The sequence below is a fragment of the Silurus aristotelis genome, assembly GCF_946808225.1.
Source record: "Silurus aristotelis genome assembly, chromosome: 7".
Lineage (NCBI taxonomy): Eukaryota > Metazoa > Chordata > Actinopteri > Siluriformes > Siluridae > Silurus > Silurus aristotelis.
The window spans coordinates 20,283,134-20,299,976 of NC_139580.1; the positions used below are offsets into that span (position 1 = coordinate 20,283,134).

At 40.9% G+C, this 16,843-nt stretch overlaps 1 protein-coding gene across 1 annotated transcript in view; it reads left to right on the top strand.

The window, feature by feature from the left end:
• Nucleotides 1-16,843, top strand: part of tln2b (talin 2b) — a 124,265-nt gene that overhangs the window by 67,869 nt on the left and 39,553 nt on the right. Inside the window, exons 11-21 of the mRNA XM_083545856.1 lie at nt 1,167-1,322; nt 3,281-3,382; nt 3,475-3,551; nt 4,301-4,484; nt 4,602-4,715; nt 7,245-7,353; nt 11,754-11,962; nt 12,061-12,159; nt 12,253-12,420; nt 13,602-13,896; nt 15,997-16,163. Of these exons, the coding sequence (XP_083401982.1) occupies nt 1,167-1,322; nt 3,281-3,382; nt 3,475-3,551; nt 4,301-4,484; nt 4,602-4,715; nt 7,245-7,353; nt 11,754-11,962; nt 12,061-12,159; nt 12,253-12,420; nt 13,602-13,896; nt 15,997-16,163 (1,680 nt within the window). The remainder of the gene's footprint in view (nt 1-1,166; nt 1,323-3,280; nt 3,383-3,474; nt 3,552-4,300; nt 4,485-4,601; nt 4,716-7,244; nt 7,354-11,753; nt 11,963-12,060; nt 12,160-12,252; nt 12,421-13,601; nt 13,897-15,996; nt 16,164-16,843) is intronic.

A 16,843-nucleotide genomic window follows, 5' to 3' on the forward strand; every position in this document is an offset into this window, starting at 1 on the left:
TGCTACGAAATGAGTTTTCAAAGTGTGTGAGGAATGCAATTTCATAACAATGCAAAATATTGCAAAAACTTTGTAGGAAAGGCTTAGAGTCCATTATGTAGAGTGGGAACAAAGCCAAAAGTTAGGGTTGCAATTATTCACATCTTCACAGTATTCAATATGGGCACTATTATCTCCTAAATGTTGCCATCAAATCCAGTGCTGTTGTCAGAATAAGGTTGATTAAAAACTCTGTGAGGAAACCATTTCAGATCATTAGTGATCTGCTGTGAAGCCCAGGGCTGTTCGTAAATTTCTATGAAAGGGCCTTCTGCAGACTCATTATACTTGCACTGAAAATGCATATATTTATTTTTTCAGAAAAAAATCCAACTGCAAAAGTCATTCAGTGGCACTAAGTAGATCACACAAACAGACATCAGAAAAATAATTAAAGTTAACCAAAATATTGCTCATTGTAAAGAGATTTTAATTGACCGAATAAAACGAAACAAAAAAAAAGTTTTTTTGGAGTTCCTCATCAAAAAACATGCCCTTGAATGTGAAGTGCATTGTTTATGACTGTCTTGAACAATATATTTAGTCCATTCTCTATTCAAGACTCCATTCAGTGTTTATTTTTGACTCTGAGGTTAAATAATTGACTAAGGACACCTGTTGAGAGAGTTATTTTAGACAGTCCTCTACATACAGTATTACTGGCCTTTTGTGTAGCAGTTAAATGACATTCAAGACTGCACTCTGAGGTGTCTGGGCTTTTGTGTGTGTGTCTACACAAGCGTGAAGTTCCCAAGGGTTGCCAGTGCATTACAGATAGGATGCCCAAGGCATGGTCAAGGGCAAGAGGCCTAGTGCAATTGTTAGCTGCCTACTGGCCCCTGGACAAGAAAGCTCTCCATGAACCAACTCTGTGTAGAAAAACGCTAAATTCATTAGCCAGCTTGCCAGGAAAGTGAAGGCTCCACTCCACGCTGCCCAGTTCTGTGTTTTTCTTTCTAGAAAATAATTATCTCATTAGTAATATCATTAGTTAACTATATTGATACAGACTGTAGATTAAAAGAACAAAGAACAAGTACATGAATTCTTGGGGAAGACTACATTGCAGGATCACATACTGTATACTGTTGGTTGTTTGAATATTAATGCAATTTGTTCCCGATTAGGAGAAGATGAAGAGCAAGAATAAGCTTGTTCCACGGTTGCTGGGAATAACCAAAGAGTCTGTGATGCGGGTGGATGAGAGGACCAAAGACGTAGTGCAGGAGTGGCCTTTAACCACAGTGAAGCGATGGGCTGCATCCCCCAAAAGTTTCACATTGGTATTCACAAGTCTACACAGGGCTCACGTGTCCTTGAAACACTGCTGTTGGGTGGCGTTTTTGCTTTAAAATTTTCATTCAGGCTTGCCTTTATTCCTGTGCATTCATGGTATTTAGGCAGTTTGTACTTTTTCTTCCACTGATGAGTCTTTAATCAAAGAATATTTGCATATGTAATATTAGCAGTAAGTGTAAATTGCCAGCTTTTCTCGGAGACACATTAGGTAGCACATTTAAATTGAGTTAATTGTTGCTCATTAGACAGGGTTTCCAGTTCACTGAAAATGAGTCTCAGGCAATGATCACTTTGAGCTGAAGGTCAAATTACAGGGAGAAAGGGAAGTTCCTGATGCTCTGTCCTTCAAGTGTCTTTTTGTTCAATGATTTAAAAAAAGAAAAGAAAAGTGTTGATTGAGGAGTATATAGAAGGTCAGAAGGAGTTGCATTGTGTGTTTGGGGATTTAGAGAAAGCGTACGACTGAGTACGTGCCGAGTAAGGAATTGTGGTATTGTATGAGGAAGTCTGGTGTGTCGGAGAAGTATGTAAGGGTGGTGCAGGACATGTATGAGGACAATGTGACAGCAGTGAAGTGTGCAGTAGGAACGACAGACTGGTTCAAGTTGGAAGTTGGACTGCATCAAGGATCGGCTCTAAACCCTTTTTCTGTTTGCAGTGGTGATGGACAGCTCGACAGACAAGGTCAGACAGGAGTGTCCATGGACTATGATGTTTGCGGATGATATTGTTATTTGTGGTGAGAGTAGGGAGCAGGTTGAGAAGAGCCTGGAGAGCTGGAGGTATGCGCTGGAGAGAGGGGAATTGAAAGTGAGTAGGAGTAAGACGGAGTACATGTGTGTGAATGAGAGGGAGGGCAGTGGAGTGGTGTGGTTGCAGGGAGAAGAGGTGGAGAAGGTGGAGAAGTTCAGGTACCTGGGGTCAACAGTGCAAAGTAAAGGAGAGTGTGTTAGAGAAGTGAAGAAACGCGTGCAGGCAGGGTGGAGTGGGTGAAGAAGAGTGGCAGGAGTGTTTTGTGATAGAAGAGTATCTGCAAGAGTGAAAGGGAACGTTTATAGGACTGTGGTGGGACCAGTGATGTTGTATGGTTTAGAGACAGTGGCATTGACTAAAAGACAGGAGGTGGAGCTGGAGGTAGCAGAGCTGAAGATGTTGAGGAGTGGGAGTTGGGAGTGACTAGGTTGGACAGGATTAGAAATTAGTTGAGTAGAGGGACAGCGCATGTAGGACGTTTTGGAGACGAGATAAGGGAGGTGAGATTGAGATGGTTTGGACATGTGCAGAGGAGGGACATGGGGTATATCGGTAGAAGAATGCTGAGGATGGAGCCAGCAGGAAGGAGGAAAAGAGGAAGGCCAAGAAGGCAATTAATGGATGTGGTGGAGGAAGACATGCAGGTAGCTGGGTTGTAAGAGGCAGATGTAGAGGACAGAGGGGTATGGAGACAGATGATCCGCTGTGGCGACCCCTAATGGGAGAAGCCGAAAGATGATGATGATGATTAAAAAAAAAAAATGCACATATTTAAAAAAAAAAAAAAAAAAAAAAAAGATCCTATTGTATCTTGTATTAAAATCCTAATATACTTGGTGAATATTGAATGAGGCAGTTAGAGTATTGGTGCACTAAACAATATGTGCAAATCAATGTGCACATATTGTTTAGTGCACCAATACTCTAACTGCCTCATTCAATATTCACCAAGTATATTAGGATTTTAATACTTTTACAAAATTGTACTTGAGGATTAAGTACTAGAATTATCACAATTGCTTTTTGCTAGTTCCATATATCCTTATAGGCATCTTTTTATAAGTTGTGCTATAAATGTTTAGCATGCATTACATGGTATTTATCGTGTGTGTGTGTGTGTGTGTGTGTGTGTGTGTGTGTGTGTGTGTGTGTGTGTGTGTGTGTGTGCGCGCATGCATGCTTCCTACAGGACTTTGGTGAATACCAAGAGAGCTACTATTCTGTTCAGACCACAGAAGGGGAGCAAATCTCTCAACTTATTGCCGGATACATAGACATCATTCTTAAAAAGGTAAGTTCACTAAGATTCTCCTATTGTATCTTAGACCATGTAAGCTACACCCAGTTACATATATCTCTTATACTGATGTTGGGGCTTTACAGAAACAGAGCAAGGACCGCTTTGGCTTGGACGGGGATGAAGAGTCCACAATGCTGGAAGAATCCGTTTCACCAAAGAAGTACACACTTTTTTTCAAAAACTCTGATAAGCATTTGATTTCCATTAATGCTTGCTTGCTTGTAATTGCCGAAATGTAATAATGTAAAAGACCAGGTGTTGTCTTCTGGAGTATGATCAATTGGAATAAGACAGATGAGCCCAAGTGGTGATGTCTAATCAAACATGAGATGGATGATGTGTTTTTGTTTTGTTTTTGCCCTTGAGAAGGATGTAGCTGACAGTCACATGGCTGTACTATTATTTCCCTCAAACTGCAAAATCATCAGAATGACTTCCATTAAAAGATCCAATTTCTTTAAACAGAGAGAGATGAAAAGACTCAGAGCGGGAGAGAGAGAGAAGACTACATGTGTGGATGAGTGTGTGCTACTCTGTCTCCCCCCAGCAGCATGCTTTTTATCCATTCTGGGCTCAGGCTGTGACAGAATCAGATTTACAGTTGGGCTTGCTCTTTTTTGGTTGTTACGGGAGAAGGCATGTTGCATCACTGTCTCGTAGCCTCCTTTATTAGACACCAGCCATGTCTGTCCATGTATGAATCCAAAAATTGAGGCCTCTCACGATGAGCTGTAATTAAGCTATAGAACCTGGAGCAGCTGTTTTGAAATGGAGCGACTGCACTACCGCAAATTAATTTTCTATTGTTAAAAATAAGTTAGGCTTAGTTAATAAGTTAAGTTATAATGTATGTTCCATGCTTTAAAATGCACGTGTTTGGTAACACGATGCGTGGATGGATACGTGCAGGTCTACTATCCTGCAGCAGCAGTTTAACCGCGTGGGTAGAGTGGAACATGGATCAGTGGCACTGCCCGGCATCATGCGCTCGGGCTCCGTCGGTGGGCCGGACACTTTTAACATGGGCACCATGCCAGCACCGCAGCAACAGATCACTATGGGGCAGATGCACAGAGGACACATGCCCCCACTGGTAAGATGCTCACATTGTATAACCACAATTGTAGCTCCACACCCTCATGTTTGATTTGACTGTCAAATTGCAGGACGTGCGCATAACCCTGTTTCTGTATCGTATGTGCGTCATCAGAGCCTTGCCCAGCAAGCACTTATGGGCACCATAAACAGCAGCATGCAGGCGGTACAGCAGGCTCAGGCAGACCTCTGTGAGGTGGACAATCTGCCACCACTGGGACAGGACAGGGTGAGCAAACGTTCCTAACCTTAGACACTGATAACTACAATTTACAATCATTTCAACTCGGCTTTTAATCAGTTTTATATAAAAACACAGTGACGTTATGCAATGTTTACATATTATTTAAATATAGTAATTTAAATTGACATTTTAATATTGCGCTTTAGAGGTTAACTTGCAGACATTTTTAAAACCTTGTGGCTAAAAGACCCTATGGTGGTGCTAAATCTATAAAAAGTGCTATGTAATATTAATAATAAATGCACATTGATTATGATCTGCTTTTTTAAATATTTATGATTTTATTATTGCTGTAATTTCCTTGTAATTATACAGTAAATTAAGTATTCTTTTTTTTTTTTTTATCATGTAAATAAAGTAATTCACAACAAGGACATTTTATAGGTTTCACAAGATCAGACATAATTTCAGGGTCTCCAATCTAATCTGCGAAGCGCTTTTGTGGATACATTTAAGATGAAGTGTGTTTTAATAAGGTGTGACACCTGTTTAGTTATGGGTAAGATGAAAACCATTGCCCTATAAAAGGATCTTGTACTGTAGAGAGAAGAGAAAACTATTTGGGGTTGGTTTATCCACATTATATAAGCAATACCAGCTGGAAAATGATTTACACATCCTTATTCTAAGGTTGCCTGAAAAAAGGCCCACCTTTCCGCATTTTTCAAAACTAATCCATTGTTGCTTTTGTTTCTTGAAATACGTGCTTTGAAACAATAACACACACATCAATTTTGGTATTCCTTTCATTACTTTTGTTCTTACTTTTTTATTTCTGAATGAGAAAAAAGTTAATTAAGGCAATTAAATCTAAAATATTTATTGAATTATAAACATTTTTAAAAACAAAAAACATATTGCACATGTATAAAGTATAAGAATTTGGTAGTCCCCAAGCTCTTCAGGGTCAAAGGTGTTTATTTTATATATATATATATATATATATATATATATATATATATATATATATATATATATATATATATATATATATATACAGTGAGGAAAATAAGTATTTGAACACCCTGCTATTTTGCAAGTTCTCCCACTTAGAAATCATGGAGGGGTCTGAAATTGTCATTGTAGGTGCATGTCCACTGTGAGAGACATAATCTAAAAAAAAATATCCAGAAATCACAATATATGATTTTTAAACTATTTATTTGTATGATACAGCTGCAAATAAGTATTTAAACACCTGTCCACCTCCACTACATTTATTATCCTAAATTAGATGCACCTGTTTGAGGTCGTTAGCTGCATAAAGACACCTGCTCACCCCATACAATCAGTAAGAATCCAACTACTAACATGGCCAAGACCAAAGAGCTGTCCAAAGACACTAGAGACAAAATTGTACACCTCCACAAGGCTGGAAAGGGCTACGGGGAAATTGCCAAGCAGCTTGGTGAAAAAAGGTCCACTGTTGGAGCAATCATTAGAAAATGGAAGAAGCTAAACATGACTGTCAATCTCCCTCGGACTGGGGCTCCATGCAAGATCTCACCTCGTGGGGTCTCAATGATCCTAAGGAAGGTGAGAAATCAGCCCAGAACTACACGGGAGGAGCTGATCAATGACCTGAAAAGAGCTGGGACCACCGTTTCCAAGGTTACTGTTGGTAATACACTAAGACGTCATGGTTTGAAATCATGCATGGCACGGAAGGTTCCCCTGCTTAAACCAGCACATGTCCAGGCACGTCTTAAGTTTGCCAATGACCATTTGGATGATCCAGAGGAGTCATGGGAGAAAGTCATGTGGTCAGATGAGACCAAAATAGAACTTTTGGGTCATAATTTGAAGATCTGTGAAGATCTATGTGGAGGAGTGGGCCAAAATCCCTCCTGCAGTGTGTGCAAACCTGGTGAAAAACTACAGGAAACGTTTGACCTCTGTAATTGCAAACAAAGGCTACTGTACCAAATATTAACATTGAATTTCTCAGGTGTTCAAATACTTATTTGCAGCTGTATCATACAAATAAATAGTTTAAAAATCATACATTGTGATTTCTGGAATTTTTTTTTTAGATTATGTCTCTCACAGTGGACATGCACCTACGATGACAATTTCAGACCCCTCCGTGATTTCTAAGTGGGAGAACTTGCAAAATAGCAGGGTGTTGAAATACTTATTTTCCTCACTGTATATATATATATATATATATATATATATATATATATATATATATATATATATATATATATATATATATATATATATATAAATATAATATACATACACACACACACACACACACACATTTTTGTTTCTGACTGTGAGATTCCTGAATTTGTAATCCTGATGCTGAACAGAGTCGCCTCCATCCCTCTGATACTGTGGAAACCATGAACTGTTTATTTGATTTAAATCGATGTCATACTGATAACACCCCAGTGATAAAGTGTATTTTGTAATGTAGAGTGCAGCCAATGAAAAATGTGTAGTGTAAACAATAGTACTTCTGATATTGTGGATTGCTGGTCATCATGTCTTATTCCTTTCCAAAAGGCATCAAGGGTATGGGTTCAGAACAAAGTGGATGAATCTAAGCATGAAATCCATTCACAAGTAGACGCCATCACTGCTGGAACCGCTTCCGTTGTCAACCTTACTGCAGGTAAATTTTTCCACAGGAGACTGTGGAAAGCTAATTTGCTTTTTTAGTTTCTTTCATTTCCCCAGTTTGTTTCTCTAGTCAAAACTGGGTCCAAACAGATAGGTCGCATTTCTAAATGGCTACAGATGAATTGAAAATCATTTTGTCGGGATGTAGAAAAATGTTGTGTGTAAACATGAAACGTTCAGCTTGAATATCCACATATGCATTCTTCCAGTCCACGTCAATGACATAGTCAGGAAGCAGACACTCTTCATTTGCATTAATAAATATTTCTGTTGATCAATGAATACTGAGTGCAGTGTCTCCTGGATTGATCTCCTTGGAATGATCCTGGCAATTGGAGACAAGCCATGTGGGCATAATTTCTGCTGGAGTTGAGTCTCTGTATGCCATCTGTTTGATAGGCCAAAAGTTGTGCCTGTTAGCCATCAGAAACTTCAACACATTCTTTTTTTTTTTTTGCTTTTTGCTTTTTTGCCAAATCCTCATAGCTGTTTTTCCTGTTCTAAGTATCCTTGTTAAAAAAAAAAATTTTAGGGGAAAGTTCTGTTTTAAAAGTGTTTGTAAAAGAAATCCAACACAATTTAAAAACACAACTTTTCAGAGAATGAATTTAGGGTTATGTGTAGTACCATTGTAGTTATGTGGGTCTGATCAAGCATATGTATCAGAAAACATATAACCAGAATTTTATTTACTGCATTGCACCAGGTATTTAAATAAAATCTGCTTTAATGACTGCTGTTTGACCTGTCCATCCAGAATCTCTCATTGCTGTACATTTGGGGACTGCAAAAGCCACAATGTATGGTGCATATTATTTCATATTACCATTTAAAAGTTCATTGTGTGCTGTGGATGGGGGTGGACAAGACCACGTCCATCAGGATAGCAATGTTTTATAATCGGATAATGATAATGGGGTGAGAAACATATTTATTGATTTGCAATGACTCCTCCCACTAAAGGACAGGTGGACAGAAACCATGGCGACAAATTGTAACGAAAGGCACAGATTTCTTGCTTTATTTGGACACCACTGTACGTGGTTATTTTATATCCACTACTGTTGCAGTGGATGGAGATTAAGTCTTCTTCTTCTTCTGTCGGCTGCTCCCATTAGGGGTCGCCACAGCAGATCATCCGTCTCCATACCACTCTGTCCTCTACATCTGCCTCTTTCACACCAACTACCTGCATGTCTTCCCTCACCACATCCATGAACCTCCTCCTTGGCCTTCCTCTTTTCCTCCTACCTGGTGGCTCCATCTTCAGCATTTTTCTACCAATATAATTCATGTCCCTTCTCTGCACATGTTCAAACCATCTCAATCTCGCCTCCCTCACCTTGTCACCAAAACATCCTACATGTGCTGTCCCTCTAATAAACTCATTTCTAATCTTGTCCATCCTCGTCACTCCCAACGAAAACCTTAACATCTTCAGCTCTGCTACCTCCAGCTCCACCTCCTGTATTTTACTCAATGCCACCGTCTCTAATCCATACAACATCACAGGTCTCACCACAGTCCTATAAACTTTCCCTTTCATTCTTGCAGATACCCTACCATCACAAATCACTCCTGTCACTCTTCTCCACCCACTCCACCCTGCCTGCACTCTTTTCTTTACTTCTCTAACACACTCTCCATTACTTTGCACTGTTGACCCCAGGTACCTGAACTCCTCCACCTTCTCCACCTCTTCTCCCTGCAACCGCATCACTCCACTGCCCTCCCTCTCATTCACACACATGTACTCTGTCTTACTCCTACTGACTTTCATTCCCCTTCTCTCCAGCGCATATCTCCACCTTTCCAGGCTCTTCTCAACCTGCTCTCTACTCTCACCACAAATCACAATATCATCTGCAAACATCATAGTCCAGGGAGACTCCTGTCTGACCTCGTCCGTCTAACTGTCCATCACCACTGCAAACAGGAAAGGGCTCAGGGCCGATCCTTGATGCAGTCCAACCTTTACCCTGAACCAGTCTGTCGTACCTACTGCACACTTCACTGCCGTCACACAGTCCTCATACATGTCCTGCACCACCCTCACATACTTCGCTGACACACCTGACTTCCTCATACAATACCACAACTCCTCTCTCGGCACCCTGTCGTACGCTTTCTCTAAATCCACAAATACACAATGCAGCTCCTTCTGTCCTTCTCTATACTTCTCCATCAACATCCTCAAAGCAACTGTGGTGCTCTTCCTCGGCATGAAACCATACTGTTGCTCACAGATGGTCACCTCTTCTCTCAGCCTGGCTTCCACTACTCTTTCCCATAACTTCATGGTGTGACTGATCAACTTAATTCCCCTGTAGTTACTGCAGGTCTGCACATCTCCCTTATGCTTAAAAATCGGTACCGGCACACCCCTTCTCCATTCCTCAGGCATCCTCTCCCCTTCCAGAATCCTGTTAAACAATCTGGTTAAAAACTCCACTGCCATCTCTCCTAAACATCTCCACGCTTCTACCGGTATGTCATCTGGTCCAACCGACTTTCCATTCTTCATCCTCTTAATCGCTGCTCTCACTTCCTCCTTACTAATCCTATCTACATCCTGCTTCACCAACTCCACATCCTCCAACCTTCTCTCTCTCTGACTTTCCTCATTCATCAGCTGCTCAAAATACTCCCTCCATCTTCTCAACACACTCTCCTCACTAGTCAACACATTTCCCTCTCCATCCTTTATTGCTCTAACTTGCAGTACATCCTTCCCAGCTCGGTCCCTCTGCTTGGCCAATCGGTATAAATCCTTTTCTCCTTCCTTAGTGTCCAACCTCTTATACAGTTTCTCATATGCCTTTTCCTTGGCTTTCGCCACATCCCTTTTTACCTGCTGCCGCATCTCCTTGTACTCCTGCCTACTTTTCTCATCACTCTGTCGATCCCACTTCTGTTTTGCCAACCTCTTTCCCCTAATGCTCTCCTGCACTTCCTCATTCCACCACCACGTCTCCTTGTCTTGCTTTCTATTTCCAGATGTCACACCAAGTACTTTTCTAGCTGCCTCCCTCATCACTCCTGCAGTAGTTGCCCAATCATCCGGCACCTCTTCACCACCACCAAGCCCCTGTCTGACCTCTTCCCTGAACCTCACACTACACTCTTCCTCCTTCAGTTTTCACCATCTTATTCTTCTTTCAAACCTTACTTTCCTCCTCTTCCTCTTCGCCTCCAAAACCATCCTACAGACCACCATCCGATGCTGTCTAGCTACACTGTCCCCCGCCAACACCTTACAGTCTCCAATCTCCTTCAGGTTGCATCTCCTACACAGAAGATAATCCACCTGTGTGCACCTTCCTCCACTCTTATACGTCACCCTATGATCCTCCTTCTTCTTAAAATACGTGTTCACCACTGCTATTTCCATCCTTTTAGCAAAATCTACCACCATCTGCCCATCCACATTCCTCTCCTTAAAACCATACCTACCCATCACCTCCTCATCACCTCTGTTTCCTTCACCTACATGCCCATTAAAGTCTGCCCCAATCACCAATCGTTCTTTCCTAGGTACACCATCTACCACTTTATCTAATTCACTCCAGAATCTTTCCTTCTCCTCCATCTCACAGCCAACTTGTGGAGCATAGGCACTGATGACATTTATCATCATCCCTTCAACTTCCACCTACACGATCATCACCCTATCAGAAACTCTCTTCACCTCCACTACACTCCTATTGTACTCTTCCTTCAGAATCACCCCTATACCATTTCTCTTCCCATCCACACCATGATAAAACAGTTTAAACCCACCTCCAATGTTCCTGGCCTTACTCCCTTTCCACTTGGTCTCCTGAACACACAGCATATCTACCTTTCTCCTCTCCATCATATCAGCTATCTCCCTTTACCTGTCATAGTACCAACATTTAAAGTACCAACCCGAACCTCTACTCTCCTACACTGCTCCTTTTCCTGCCGTCTCTGTAGACGCCTTCCTTCTCTCCTTCTCCTCCTTCGGCCAACAGTAGCCCAATTTCCACCGGTACCCTGTCGGCTAACGATACCTGTGGCGGTCGTTGTTAACCCGGGCCTCGACCGATCCGGTATGAAATTCTCATTTGTGATCCGCATATTTGATTTGGCACATGTTTTACACTGGATGCCCTTCCTAACGCAACCCTCCCCATTTACCCGGGCTTGGGACCGGCACTAAGAGTACACTGGCTTGTGCCCCCCTAATGGCTGGGTTAGTGGATCGAGATTAAGTAAAAAAAAAAAATCGTTAAAACATACTCATCTGTAATTTTACATGGTTTCTTTCTCCAGTTTATCTCCGCTAGGTTTAGCTTAAAATGACCTGAAGATCATTTCTGTAATATAAATATAAAACTTCTTTTTGTCTTTGTTTCTCTCTCAAAAAAGGTGACCCTACAGACACTGATTACACAGCTGTAGGCTGCGCTATTACCACTATCTCCTCCAACCTGACGGAGATGTCAAAGGGCGTGAAGCTGCTGGCGGCTCTCATGGAGGATGAGGTGGGCAGTGGGCAGAGGCTAATGGGTGCAGCCAGGACTCTAACAGGGGCAGTATGTGACCTGCTAAGGGCTGTGGAGCCAGCATCTGGAGAGGTACACAAACACACACACATAGAGCAAGACACTCCTCCTAACTCCTGTTCGAGTTAGAGACCAGGCCCAAATTTGTAACACTCCTGTCAATATTTTAGCCCAGGCAGACGGTGCTGACAGCAGCAGGTAGCATCGGACAGGCTAGCGGTGACCTGCTGCGCCACATCGGCGAGGGAGAGACCGACGAGAGATTTCAGGTTTGTTTTCATTGAAGTCGTGTTCATGCAAATAGATTATGATGTACAGTGTCAGAATCAGATGGAGGAACTTGTTTGTCTGATGTTTTACAGGACATCATGATGAACCTGGCCAAAGCAGTGGCCAATGCTGCTGCACTGCTGGTGCTGAAGGCGAAGAATGTGGCGCAGGTTGCTGAGGACACGGCACTACAGAACCGCGTGATTACTGCAGCCACACAGTGCGCCCTCTCCACATCACAGCTAGTGGCCTGCACCAAGGTAGGTAAACTTGTGTGGGTTTTTTTTTTTTTTGGTAAAAGAGACACAGGCCACTGTGTTCTGTCAGGACAATTGGGTGGATATGTGGGTGGATCGATTCATAGGTTTATAAATGAATGACTGGTGCATGAATGATGAATGGATTTACATATACATATGGAGATGGATAAGTGAGTTGATGAATAGATGATTGCTATGATTTAGAGGAATAGATAAATGGATATGTATAGGGATGGACAGGTAATTCAGTGGATGACTAGATAAATGCATGGATGGCTAAACCGGTCAAAAAAAAAGGAAAAAATAACTCGATGACTATTTAAACTCACATTTGACCTTGTATTTTTTATTTAATTGCTGTTACATCGGTTGTAAGAAAATGTATATTGTATTGTGCCTCTCTAGGAGGTTTTCTGCTGGGTTCAAATACAGAGATCAAGAGATATGTAGGTTGTTTTAGAATTATGGTTTTAGTATGGCCAAGTATGATCCTTCAGGCAGAGGAAACCAGGTTTTGAGATTTAATATCCTGGTACTTAGTAGGATTCATGATGCCATAATTTTCACAAAAGCCCCTAAACCATCAAACACTAATCAGCCTGAAAGCATGATTGAGCCACCTCCAAATCTTACAGAGGAATTGTAAAAGAAAAATACACTTTCATATTCTACAGTGGTTTTCATTGTATGCCAGTCATTTGTTACCACAAGGAAAAAATAAAACAAATGGTCATGTTGTTTTAGTGGAAATTTTGAGTTACTGTGCAGTGGTTGTTTTATGCAATTGCCTTTTCCTTATTTTATGAGGATTCCCAATCTTTTTGGATGACACTCTGTCTTGTTGATCGATCAGTAGACATGTGGGTGAATGGGTGAATAGATACATGGATGCAAAGTGGGTGGACAAGTGGATAAAATAGATGGATGGATAATAAATGGATGGCTAGATAGATACAGGGGTGGGTGAATACCTGGAGGGATATTAAATATCTAACCACATACAAGGTACATGCAGCATTGCCCTTTTCAGATAAATGTCTGTGTTATGACCTCCAAAGCTCAGTGTGTATTGGCTTAATTATAGTAGCTTGGTAAATTCTATTGATCTGTAGTTATTTACCACCGGCTCTCACTAACAGGCGTCAAATGACATTAATTGTATTTTTCTGTGTTTATTCGAGGTGGTGAGCCCCACCATCAGCTCACCTGTGTGTCAGGAGCAGCTCGTGGAAGCTGGCAGACTGGTAGAGCGATCAGTGGAGTTGTGTGTTAAAGCGTGCCATGCTGCCTCTGACGAGTCTGAGCTGCTTCGGCAGGTGAATGGAGCAGCAGGCACGGTCAGCCTGGCACTTAGCGATTTGCTTCAGCATGTACGCCACTACGCCAGCTGTGGTGAACCCATTGGCCGCTATGACCAGGCCACTGATACGATCATGACGGTCACTGAGAGTATCTTCACCTCTATGGGAGATGCAGGTGAGGCACTGAAACCCTGATATTTACATATTGACAATTATAGTGTATATATAGTGGGTGAATCAGAAAGTACTGTTAATGATAAGCGGCATCCCGATCATTTTAAATCTCACCTCAACACACCCCTAGACACCTCACCAAATAAATCATTTAATTTGTCAACCAATGGAGGTCATTTTAAACACTAATTTAGCTTTTTGTAATTGATAATATTAAGTTAACATTTTACACTGATTCTTTCTTTCTTCTTTCGGCTTCACCCGTTAGGGGTCACCAAAGCGGATCATCCGTATTCATGATCCGCATGTTCAATTTGGCATGTATTTACGCTGGATGCCCTTCCTAACGCAACCCTCCCCATTTATCCAGGCTTGGGACTAAGAGTGCACTGGCTTGTGCAACCCTAATGGCTGGGGTTGGTTCCCTGACCCTGCTTATATATAAAATAAGCTGCATCGTTTAAAAGTCATGCCACCCCTTTATGTTTTTAAAATAATGTAACCATTTACATTTAGATAGTGTAATAAACCTCATTAAATTTTATATTCATAGTAGGCCATCAATTGTCATGTAAAAGACCAGTGACTTTCTGAAGCACATTCAGTCAGATGGTCTGAATTATAGACAGAAAAATAGATTTCATGACTAAGGGGGTTTATTTAAAAAAGGTAATTTCATTGTGGACTGTGATACAATAATACACCATGGGTCAAAGAAATCATTTATTCAGGCCTTCCAAGCAAAGCGTATCTGTGTTGTGATTTAAAGGGATAAATATTGTTTTAGTTTTTCCATCCTCAGCTTTTCATCACAAAGGAATACACGACTAACACTTTTCCCATCGAGACTTTAGTCGTTTTCTGGCATTTGCCTTTGAATTCCCTTTCTTATAATGTAGAAAAACACATTTGATGATAATGTAAGGTGTAAGGTTATTTTATTGCACAACCATTTTGGTTATAAAGCCGAGTACCAGAGCTAGAAATAATGCAGAGTTTAAGCTTTAAAGGCATCCTCATATCTTTCTCATATGCCAGTTGTCTTACACAGTGATATATATCTACTGATGAATAATGAATACGGCTGAAGCCAAAGTAGCTACATCTAATCGATCATTAAGCTTTATCTAGCTTTGTTCAGGTCTTCAGTGCTATTGACTTTCTTAGTTTGTTTCGAATTTTTCATCTCTGTAATATGGTAGAGGGTTTAGGCCGTGGTTCCTTTTACCTGTCTTTAAGACTGTGAAGCTGTGTTCTAACTATTTACTATGCCATGGCCATAAGGCCAAAATCTGAGCAATATCCAACCTACTTTGTACTTGTGGGCTTGTTGGACATGTAATGTAAAACCACTACACAGCTTCAGGTCTGGTCTCAATTTAGTGAGCTTGCTTTGAAAGATTAAGAGAAAACACATGGCATGAATCCTCAAGTCAAACATGAGGTCTGGTCACTGGTATTCCAGTAAATAAAAGAAATACTGCAAAACACTATCTGACCAGCTAAGCAGCTCTGTATGAATTGTTTATATATATGTTTTTGTTTTACTTATTATTTCTAAAATTAGGGTGAAAAAAGTGGTTAAAACAAATCCATATATTTATAATGAATCTCATAACAGAATGCATTCAGGTTTTCAGACTGTAGAAAAGGAACTCACACATGCTTCCTCTGATCGCAGTGTCTGTTATTTTATTTCTGGGTCTATGTAGGTGTCTGCAGCATACTGTATACTGTATAAGCGACGAGTGGTTACAGTGTAAAGCGTTCCTGAATCGATAGTGTACATTAGGTCACCTGCCAGCTTTTGTTCACCCTTGTTCCTGCAGCTTTGATTTACAGTAGAGCACTCTTTTATAACAAAATCACATTCCTACAGATCAGAGGAATGAGAACTGAGGTTTGCGCTTGCCTGTTCAGTTTCAGAAATGTTGGCACTGGAATGAAGCTGAAATGTGTGGGCAATTATGGCATGAGATATAAGGAAGAATACCTTCAGCTTACATATATTATAGCGTGTGTGTGTGTGTGTGTGTGTGTGTGTGTGTGTGTGTGTGTGTGTGTGTGTGTGTGTGTGTGTGTGTGTGTGTGTCACTTAAAGGGGAGATGGTAAGGCAGGCTCGTGTGTTGGCCCAGGCCACGTCTGACCTAGTGAATGCCATGCGTTCGGATGCTGAAGCAGAGGTGGATGTGGATAACTCCAAGAAACTGCTGGCAGCTGCCAAACTACTGGCTGATGCTACGGCTAGAATGGTGGAAGCTGCAAAGGTGAACCTTTTAGATACTGTCATTACAAAAGCTGTATAATTTTCCAATAAAAATCCTAGTTGTTTCAATTTAGTATATGATTGATTCCAGATTACTTTGACATGACGTTTCCTGTATTCACATAAATCTTTTTTAAAATACCATTTAATTAGATTCTCAGTTTATCAATTTATCAATTGAGGGCTACGCAAAACTCAGTGGCACTGACTTTATAAATAAATAAAGTGAGCAGAAAGGCACTGTATTAATATATAAACTTGCAGAATCTTATTTGATCTCTTTATTCTCGAACACTTGTCTACAAGATATCATGCCGTTTCCTAGGTAACCATGAAATCTGCTGGTGACTTTGCATTGAATTGATGTCGCATCAGGAGGGAGTGAGAGAGGGAGAGTAGTTTCCGTTTCTGAGAGAGTGATATTCTGTTTCGCTATTTTTTTTTTTTTTTTTTATTCATATAAGCCACACGGCTTGCGGCATTGTTACAAAGAAACAGCCTGGATTTCCAACATCGTCAAACATTATACGTTGTGTTTTTCCTTTCCTCTATATTTAATTGTTTTTACAATATTGCATTTTTTCCCCAATTCAAATAAAAATTGTGTTTTCACCTAGATGGAGTGCTAGCTAGAAACCTTTTTCTACACATGCTGAAGCCACATGGACCAAAGTTGAATTA